Here is an 11,596-nt window from a genome sequence, read left to right on the forward strand (position 1 = left end):
TAAAACTAAGATAGGGTTAATAGTAATTCATCATATGTAATGTTAGCGATTTTTGTTTTTCCCCCCTCTCTACCTTTTGACAACGGTTATTCCAAAAAAACCGTTGTCAAAACCTGCCTTTGGCAATGTTGGGGGTAAACCGAAACACGCACATATTACAGGGGGTAAACTACTATTAACCCAATAAAATATATTGATTATATACGACAGTAATATTTTAACATTAAAATGAACTTTTTAAGATGTAGAATTATTTATTAAATCATTATAATAAATTTTTTTATTTTTTTATTTTAAACCAATAAAAAATTAAATATTTTTAATTCTTATTAAAATTATTATTAAAATAATCTTAAATAAAAATTTATTAACTTTAATTTTGATACAATAGAAGGATTATATTGTTGCAATATTTTTAAATTATTATATTATTGTCATATTCTCCCTCCTCCCTCCGTCTCATAATAAACGTCTTATTTGAATTATGCCACTACAAAAAAACTCCTCCCTACCTAAGTGAAGTTGTGACGTGGTTATTACGTGACTTAAAAAAAACTGTTGCGACGTGATAATCACGTCACTACTTTTTTCTCTAATAAAATAATGAAAATAAATTTATATTTCTTGGGTTTCAGAATTTTATAAGAAAAAAATTTGCAAAGTGGGAAACACATCTCTATAATAAAACTAAAAATTAAAAATTATAAAATGTTCAGAGAGAGGTAATTTTGGATTTTAAAAAAAAATAGTTGTGAAATGGTAACCACGTCGCAACGTTTTAGAGGGAAAAAATCCTCACACAAAATTGACATGGTACAGACTGGACAATAAAGTTTTTTACTGTTGGCGTGTGTTAAGACGTGAATTTCACGTCACTGATTGGTTTAAAGGAGCACGCGTTCCTCACTTCATAGTGAAAGAATCTTTTTATATTCCATCTTGGATGATACATTAAAATAATCATACTTAAATCCTCCTCAACAATAAAATACACTAATGTTGGATGATACATTAAATTAGTTCATATAATTGTCTATGGCAAAATACCATAATCTTCATCAATAGGACAATACAGCAAGATTGGAAGAGACAACGAATCAGTTCATGTAAGTGACTATGAAAAACCAGAAATGCATAGACGTTGCAATAAAAATCTGGCAATGCAGATTGTTCATTTAGTTAAAGATCTACTTGATCTAAAAACCAATGTCAACACTCAGGCTAACTCAAATGAATACTACTAAGTGAGTTAAATTGGCAGTGGTGAAGAAAATGAAAAAGTTGTTGTTAAAAAAGAAAATGGGAAAAAAGCAAAATGAACAGAGTTTGAGAAAGACTCAGCTTAAGAGACACAAACAAAAGATCAAGGAACAATGGAGGAAAAACTAAAAAATCCATATATTCTGAATCTTCGTGAGACAATAACTTTGATTAAGGAAATGTCATATTCAAGGTTTTGAGACACTCTCAAAGTGTTGTTGATGAACACAATATTCTATGACACCTTAAAGTAACTACCTTGTTATCTCAAATTTGTGAGAAAGAATAAGAAGAACAAAAGAAGATATTTTTCTAGAGTCAAGTTACATTTATCATGCATCTTTTTATGCATCATTCAAAAAAGTCAAAAGTCAAAGTGTACGAAAGGTCAAGGTCAACCTTATTTGAAGTTCGGGTCAATTTGAATTTTGTTCAAACCATTTCAAGTTCACTTGAGTCTTATGCTAGCATTGGTCATTCTAAAATACAAATCCATTTTATCAAGTTGTTTTAGTCATCCATCCATTTTTCATGTACATATCCTTAAACATCCACTTTATATCCAAATCACAAATCACTTCAACCATTTCATTATCCATATCCATTTAACATCCAGTTATTGTCCATTAACACTACATCAAATCACTTTTAAAAAACCAATTCTCAAAAAGTCCATTTATATCCATTTTTGTAAATCAATTATTCATTTTTATAAACATATATCCAATCAACATTCGTTTACATCCATGAAAAATCCAGTTTACACAATAAACATTTCCATTCAATTAAGAATCAAAAAGTTGTTAAAGTTTGCATCAGTAGAAGAAATAACTACATTAGTAAAAAAAATCATGTTACAGCTTTGGAAAGAACCAAATTACATCAGTGAACTGAAATCAATTTTACAGTTTTACAGTAAAAAAATAAAATTTACAAGCTTTGTTTTGGGCGCATTTATCTTTCTATTTTGCAAACCCATTTTCATTTTTATACATCTTTCTTTTTATTATTTTATTTTCTATTTTCAATTATTTCTTTTTGTTTATATTTAATCGATTAAGTAAATATTATTTTAATTAGTTGAATTAGTTAATAAAAATTGATTAGTTTTGTTAATTAATTTTTATTAACTTAATTAATTGATTTAATCACTTTTTAATTAATTGATTAAATGATTAATTCACTTGTTTGTTTTTTAATGGCCGCGTATTTTGATTTCTTTATTATATCCTCTTTCGACATAATGTACCATCCATTCCAATGAAGTGTAATAAATTTATTTGTTTTTTATTTTTGCCTTTTATTAGTCAGTTCCTAAATAATCTAGCATCTGAAAATCAACCTTTTTAAAATAAAAACGCTTGACCCAACGTCAAGCTCTTTTTCAAATGAAATGCAATCGCATCACGGTGCTTGACCCATTGTCAAGTACCTTTTCACCGCTCACCAAACCTTTTCATATTAATTTGCACTTGATCCAACAATAAGTCATTTTCAAATCTTTTCCCTAATAAACGGATCGAACAAACGAGCTTGACGTATGTCTACTTTTCCTAGATTATTTGAATAATCACGATCCAATTAAAACACATTTAATTAAGTAAGTTTAGTTCAAAATAAAAAGTAAGCGAGCAAGCTAGAAATATTTTCAACCTTTCTCACGAGTGTTTGACTACAAACTGCATGGCTTAACCATTTGATACACACCCACTGTTAAAATAGTTAAGACTAAACTTGTCTAGCTCTTTTTCACTAAATGGATTAAACAGACGAGCGGGACATATGTCCTTCCTTTTCCTTAAGTGTTTGAATATGAGTCATATAGCTTGGTCATTTGACACTTATATCCCGTAAAATCAATTTCAACACGTTCAAACCTTTTTTCCTTTTGGCTTTCAAGTTCAAAACCTTTTTATAAAACAGAAGATGCTCCGTTTATTCCGCGACGATGCAATCAACGCTTCCACATTTGAAAATTAAAATGTATTCCACTCAAATGCGATGATGGCAAGAATCTGTGTTGATCCAGATTCAGTCATCCATTCTAGAATTGATGTTAATGTTCAATTATCCATATTTTTGGAAGCAATGTTTTTCGTTCGAATGCGACTTGAGAATTTTTGCTGAAATCAACCAACCCACAAACATTTGCTACCCAGAACTATGTAGTGAACGTACAATAATTTTCCCCTGATGTATTTATTCAAAGATATAAAAACATATTCAGCAATATATTTTTTTCGTTTATAAAAAGATTTAAATTAACAATATATTTTTCTCTTTTATAAAAATAATTTTGTTTATTAAAATATTTGGATTAACAATACATTTTTTATTTATATATTTGGGATCGTTTATAAAAACTTAGGATAACAATAAATTATTTCCCGTATATAAAAACATTTGGATCAACGTTAGAAATTTCTCTTATAAAATGAATTTGATAAACTTTTTGAGATAACATAAATAACCATATGCGTTTTTAAATGAGTTTATGCTATTATAATCAATATTTCACATGTATTTTTTTAGTTTATTTTAATTAAAATTTTATTACTTTTTAAACTAACAAATTATTATTATTTTTGAAAAATAATTGTGTCTTAATAAATATTTTCAAATTAAAAATTGAATTTAAATGCTAATTAACAATAATTTATAATGATCATAATCAAATTTTACTTTTCATTAAAAATAAAGTGTTATAATGATAATAAATTTATTTATTTAAAAACTTATAATTAAAAATAAAGTGTTATAATGATAATAAATTTATTTATTTAAAAACTTATAATTGAAATAGTAAACTGATTTAAACTACTGTAATAAAGTATAATAAAAAAAGTTACAATAAATAAATATAATTCATCATAAAATATTTACTGAAATTAATTACATACTTACCTTAATTAATTTATTTACAATTTTATAAATAAAATAATAAATTAATTCAACGGTATAATGTAGGAGCGACGGTTGATGTACCGTCGTGATAAATGTTTTATGAAGATTATTTGACCGTCGTAAACTTTAATTTAGGGCGGTTTATTGATAACCGTCACAATTTTTTATTAATTTAAAAAAAAGTAAGAGCGGTTGGTGTTAACCGTCGTAACAACTGTCTCTATATCATATCACGACGGTTATCAAGTAAATGTCGCAATTTTTTTGTCGTAAAACCCTAGTTTTCTTGTAGTGAAACATGATTTTTAAGTTGAGATTTTGAAATTTAAAAAATTCATATCTAGTTTTTCTCATTTTAACAAATTTTAAAATTTGGTAAATAAACATTGTACAATATTCTAAATATATATATATGAAAAACATTATTAAAAAAATTAAAAGTTAAAGGGTAATTAAACGATTTTAGAAAATAACATGGACTAAAACTACTTGCATAAATTTTTTGTAAGGACTAAAATATATAATTTTTTAATAAGGATTAAAAATAAGTTTTGAGATATTTATAAGGACCAAAAACATATTTAACTCTTTATTTTAAGCATAAACACACTGAATTAATAAAAAGGTAACTTCAACTTCCGTAGAAGATATACAAAGGACTACAAAAGTTTTAAATACTAAAGAGACGCCAATAATCAATAGACTTCTTTTAAAACACAAACATCTAGCTCATAGATACATTAAATTATTTAGTACACAGTGATTCATTACTTAGTACATAGAAATAAGATCTTACAATACATATAAATTTAAAACATAGGACAACATTGAAAATCACGGGAATGACATAGGCATTAATAAACAAAGATATAATCTACTTCCGGGTATCTTTTAACCATCCATCAAGATAAACTAGCTTGGAGTCTGGAGTGGATTTTTCATTCTCAGCTCTGGTATCTTTCAACCATCCATCAAGATAAACTTGGTTGGAGTCAGCGGTAGATTTTGGTTTCTCTGCTCGGGTATCTTTCAACCATCCATCAAGGTAAACGTGGTTGGAGTTAGATGTGGATTTTGGTTTCTCTGCTCTAGTATCTTTCAACCATCCATCAAGGTAAACTTCGTTGGAATCAGAGGCTGATTTTTCTTTCTCTGCTCGGGTATCTTTTAACCATCCATCAAGGTAAACTTGGTTGGAGTCAGAGGTGGATTTTGCTTTCTCTGCTCGGGTATCTTTCAACCATCCATCTAGGTAAACTTGGTTCGCGTTATGGGCGGACTTTGCTTTCTCAGATCTGATATCTTTCAACCAGCCATCAAGATATACTTGGTTGGAGTCAGCTGTAGATTTTTCTTTCTCAACTCGACTATCTTTCAACCATCCATCAAGGTAAACTTGGTTGGAGTCAGATATGGATTTTGGTTTCTCTGCTCGGGTATCTTTCAACCATCCATCAAGGTAAACTTGGTTGGAGTCAGGGGTGGATTTTTCTTTCTCTGATCTGGTATCTTTCAACCATCCATCAAGATAAACATGGTTGGAGTCAGAGGTGGATTTTTCTTTTTCTGCTCTGGTATCTTTCAACCATCCGTCAAGGTAAACATGGTTGGAGTCTTGGGTGGATTTGTCTTTCTCTGCTCGGGTATCTTTCAGCCATCCATCCAGGTAAACTTGGTTGGATTCAGATGTGGACTTTTCTTTCTCTGCTCTGGTATCTTTCAACCATCCATCAAGGTAAACATGGTTGGAGTCTTGGGTGGATTTTTCTTTCTTTGCCCGGGTATCTTTCAGCCATCCATCAAGGTAAACTTGGTTGGATTCAGATGTGGACTTTGGTTTCTCTGCTCTGGTATCTTTCAACCATCCATCAAGGTAATCTTGATTAGAGCCAGAGGTGGATTTTTCTTTCTCTGCTCGGGTATCTTTCAACCATCCATCAAGATAAACTTGGTGTGAGTCAGCGTTAGATTTTGCTTTCTCAGCTCTGGTATCTTTCAACCATCCATCAAGGTAAACTTGGTTGGACTCAGAGGTGGATTTTGCTCCCTCAGATCTGGTATCTTTCAACCATCCATCAAGATATACTTGGTTGGAGTTAGAAATGAGTTTTTGGTTCTTCAATGGATTTTTGAGCCAGCCATCAAGGTAAGGTTGATCAACTTCTTTTTCTTCTCCAATTTGTGGCTGAAGTTTAATATATCTAGCAAAACTTCCTTGACTATTCTACAATACAATTGAGTAAATTGATGTTAATTAGTAACATTTGGATGGTATACATGATAAAAAAAATGCCTGTGTTTTAAAATACACATTATGATGCACAGTTAAGACACGTTCAAGATAAGCATATGAATACATATTATAAAAAAAATTAGACAAAAGCAATCTTTTGAAGTTTCATTACTGAAAAAACATTATTTTATCAAATCAAATAGAACAGCTTGATTGTGAGTGACATTGATGACTGAAATAAATATGAGAAATGATAGATTATGATAAATAAGGTATGTAAAATATAATTGTAAAAGATACATAGATACATGCAAAGTTAGTAACTTACAATCAACAAGAGCACAACAAAAGGAAGGAGAGACATAACAACTTTGTGTGTCATTGCTTTCTCTTATGTTATAGTAAATGTGAAAGATGCATTTGAAGTGGAAGTGAGATAGTCTATTTATAAGCGAATAGGAAGAAAAAGTACAAATAGTGGGAATATTGAAGCTTTGTGTTGCAAAAAAATAAATTAATTAAAATTTGTGTCTTATATGTTATTTATAAGTCAAAAAGAAAAAGAATAAATAATAAGGACTTTGAGACTTTGATTGACAAGATTACTTTTTAAATTTACAAGTTCAAATGTCTAAAATTAATTAATTTAGTACAACTACTTTCTTACACGTTTAAATGTGTTTTAAAAAGTGATTAGCTTCAAAGAAATTAAAATAAAATTAAACCAACATACTAAAATTATAAGTGATTTTTTAAAATATTAAACCAATATATTTATTTTGATAAATTATTTCAACTAGTTAAAGTTTTATTTTCTTTTAAATATGTAAGTATAGTGATAATAATGTTGATTATACGACAAATGTGAACACTTGATTCTAATTTAAGATATGGTATCTCACATAATATTATTTATATTTTTTAGAAGAGTTAGAATATGATACGATTGTTCAATTAATTGAAATAAAGATATAATAATAGTGTCGGAATAGAGGAAACCTATCCTATGTAGTATGTGCTCAGAAGTAGGTGGAGTTCACATCCTAGGTTTATTATGCATTTTAGGAATTCACTACATGCCAACAATGAATACAAAATAGTGTCACATGAAAAACTAAAAAACTGACTAGAGACTTGCATGCTATTTAAACTCACATGTTCTCATGTAGAGCTTGCATGCTTATGTAGTTATCAAGAAAATATATTCTTACATTAATGAGTCAAAAGAGATGTTAAACACTGTTGGTTTAATATTAAATTGTCAAATTTTACTATAAATAGTTTTTAATCAAACATGATGAATAATAACTCTCCAAATAAATTACTACTACCATTCCCCTCTCATAACTTCCATTTAAAACTAAGATAGGGTTAATAGCAATTCATCATATGTAATGTTAGCAAATTTTGTTTTCCCCCCCTCTCTACCTTTTGACAACGGTTATTCCAAAAAAACCGTTGTCAAAACCTGCCTTTGGCAATGTTGAGAGTAAACCGAAACACGCTCATATTACAGGGGGTAAACTACTATTAACCCAATAAAATATATTGATTATATACGACAGTAATATTTTAACATTAAAATGAACTTTTTATGATGTAGAATTATTTATTAAATCATTATAATAAATTTTTTTATTTTTTTATTTTAAACCAATAAAAAATTAAATATTTTTAATTCTTATTAAAATTATTATTAAAATAATCTTAAATAAAAATTTATTAACTTTAATTTTGATACAATAGAAGGATTATATTGTTGCAATATTTTTAAATTATTATATTATTGTCATATTCTCCCTCCTCCCTCCGTCTCATAATAAACGTCTTATTTGAATTATGCCACTACAAAAAAACTCCTCCCTACCTAAGTGAAGTTGTGACGTGGTTATTACGTGACTAAAAAAACTGTTGCGACGTGATAATCACGTCACTACTTTTTTCCCTAATAAAATAATGAAAATAAATTTATATTTCTTGGGTTTCAGAATTTTATAAGAAAAAAATTTGCAAAGTGGGAAACACATCTCTATAATAAAACTAAAAATGAAAAATTATAAAATGTTCAGAGAGAGGTAATTTTGGATTTTAAAAAAAAATAGTTGTGAAATGGTAAACACGTCGCAACGTTTTAGAGGGAAAAAATCCTCACACAAAATTGACATGGTACAGACTGGACAATAAAGTTTTTTACTGTTGGCGTGTGTTAAGACGTGAATTTCACGTCACTGATTGGTTTAAAGGAACACGTGTTCCTCACTTCATAGTGAAAGAATCTTTTTATATTCCATCTTGGATGATACATTAAAATAATCATACTTAAATCCTCCTCAACAATAAAATACACTAATGTTGGATGATACATTAAATTAGTTCATATAATTGTCTATGGCAAAATACCATAATCTTCATCAATAGGACAATACAGCAAGATTGGAAGAGACAACGAATCAGTTCATGCAAGTGACTATGAAAAACCAGAAATGCATAGACGTTGCAATAAAAATCTGGCAATGCAGATTGTTCATTTAGTTAAAGATCTACTTGATCTAAAAACCAATGTCAACACTCAGGCTAACTCAAATGAATACTACTAAGTGAGTTAAATTGGCAGTGGTGAAGAAAATGAAAAAGTTGTTGTTAAAAAAGAAAATGGGAAAAAAGCAAAATGAACAGAGTTTGAGAAAGACTCAGCTTAAGAGACACAAACAAAAGATCAAGGAACAATGGAGGAAAAACTAAAAAATCCATATATTCTGAATCTTCGTGAGACAATAACTTTGATTAAGGAAATGTCATATTCAAGGTTTTGAGACACTCTCAAAGTGTTGTTGATGAACACAATATTCTATGACACCTTAAAGTAACTACCTTGTTATCTCAAATTTGTGAGAAAGAATAAGAAGAACAAAAGAAGATATTTTTCTAGAGTCAAGTTACATTTATCATGCATCTTTTTATGCATCATTCAAAAAAGTCAAAAGTCAAAGTGTACGAAAGGTCAAGGTCAACCTTATTTGAAGTTCGGGTCAATTTGAATTTTGTTCAAACCATTTCAAGTTCACTTGAGTCTTATGCTAGCATTGGTCATTCTAAAATACAAATCCATTTTATCAAGTTGTTTTAGTCATCCATCCATTTTTCATGTACATATCCTTAAACATCCACTTTATATCCAAATCACAAATCACTTCAACCATTTCATTATCCATATCCATTTAACATCCAGTTATTGTCCATTAACACTACATCAAATCACTTTTAAAAAACCAATTCTCAAAAAGTCCATTTATATCCATTTTTGTAAATCAATTATTCATTTTTATAAACATATATCCAATCAACATTCGTTTACATCCATGAAAAATCCAGTTTACACAATAAACATTTCCATTCAATTAAGAATCAAAAAGTTGTTAAAGTTTGCATCAGTAGAAGAAATAACTACATTAGTAAAAAAAATCATGTTACAGCTTTGGAAAGAACCAAATTACATCAGTGAACTGAAATCAATTTTACAGTTTTACAGTAAAAAAATAAAATTTACAAGCTTTGTTTTGGGCGCATTTATCTTTCTATTTTGCAAACCCATTTTCATTTTTATACATCTTTCTTTTTATTATTTTATTTTCTATTTTCAATTATTTCTTTTTGTTTATATTTAATCGATTAAGTAAATATTATTTTAATTAGTTGAATTAGTTAATAAAAATTGATTAGTTTTGTTAATTAATTTTTATTAACTTAATTAATTGATTTAATCACTTTTTAATTAATTGATTAAATGATTAATTCACTTGTTTGTTTTTTAATGGCCGCGTATTTTGATTTCTTTATTATATCCTCTTTCGACATAATGTACCATCCATTCCAATGAAGTGTAATAAATTTATTTGTTTTTTATTTTTGCCTTTTATTAGTCAGTTCCTAAATAATCTAGCATCTGAAAATCAACCTTTTTAAAATAAAAACGCTTGACCCAACGTCAAGCTCTTTTTCAAATGAAATGCAATCGCATCACGGTGCTTGACCCATTGTCAAGTACCTTTTCACCGCTCACCAAACCTTTTCATATTAATTTGCACTTGATCCAACAATAAGTCATTTTCAAATCTTTTCCCTAATAAACGGATCGAACAAACGAGCTTGACGTATGTCTACTTTTCCTAGATTACTTGAATAATCACGATCCAATTAAAACACATTTAATTAAGTAAGTTTAGTTCAAAATAAAAAGTAAGCGAGCAAGCTAGAAATATTTTCAACCTTTCTCACGAGTGTTTGACTACAAACTGCATGGCTTAACCATTTGATACACACCCACTGTTAAAATAGTTAAGACTAAACTTGTCTAGCTCTTTTTCACTAAATGGATTAAACAGACGAGCGGGACATATGTCCTTCCTTTTCCTTAAGTGTTTGAATATGAGTCATATAGCTTGGTCATTTGACACTTATATCCCGTAAAATCAATTTCAACACGTTCAAACCTTTTTTCCTTTTGGCTTTCAAGTTCAAAACCTTTTTATAAAACAGAAGATGCTCCGTTTATTCCGCGACGATGCAATCAACGCTTCCACATTTGAAAATTAAAATGTATTCCACTCAAATGCGATGATGGCAAGAATCTGTGTTGATCCAGATTCAGTCATCCATTCTAGAATTGATGTTAATGTTCAATTATCCATATTTTTGGAAGCAATGTTTTTCGTTCGAATGCGACTTGAGAATTTTTGCTGAAATCAACCAACCCACAAACATTTGCTACCCAGAACTATGTAGTGAACGTACAATAATTTTCCCCTGATGTATTTATTCAAAGATATAAAAACATATTCAGCAATATATTTTTTTCGTTTATAAAAAGATTTAAATTAACAATATATTTTTCTCTTTTATAAAAATAATTTTGTTTATTAAAATATTTGGATTAACAATACATTTTTTATTTATATATTTGGGATCGTTTATAAAAACTTAGGATAACAATAAATTATTTCCCGTATATAAAAACATTTGGATCAACGTTAGAAATTTCTCTTATAAAATGAATTTGATAAACTTTTTGAGATAACATAAATAACCATATGCGTTTTTAAATGAGTTTATGCTATTATAATCAATATTTCACATGTATTTTTTTAGTTTATTTTAATTAAAATTTTATTACTTTTTAAACTAACAAATTATTATTATTTT

General features: G+C 28.4%; 1 protein-coding gene across 1 annotated transcript; it reads right to left on the minus strand.

The window, feature by feature from the left end:
• Positions 1-4,856: 4,856 nt before the first annotated feature.
• Positions 4,857-6,858, minus strand: LOC131657315 (uncharacterized). Its single transcript, XM_058926726.1, has 2 exons — positions 6,726-6,858; positions 4,857-6,388 (listed from the first exon to the last, which is right to left on the minus strand). The coding sequence occupies exons 1-2, from the start codon at positions 6,777-6,779 to the stop codon at positions 5,039-5,041; spliced, it is 1,404 nt and encodes a 467-aa protein (XP_058782709.1). The 5' UTR covers positions 6,780-6,858; the 3' UTR covers positions 4,857-5,038.
• Between the last annotated feature and the right edge of the window lie 4,738 nt (positions 6,859-11,596).

Source organism: Vicia villosa, linkage group LG3, assembly GCF_029867415.1.
Source record: "Vicia villosa cultivar HV-30 ecotype Madison, WI linkage group LG3, Vvil1.0, whole genome shotgun sequence".
NCBI lineage: Eukaryota > Viridiplantae > Streptophyta > Magnoliopsida > Fabales > Fabaceae > Vicia > Vicia villosa.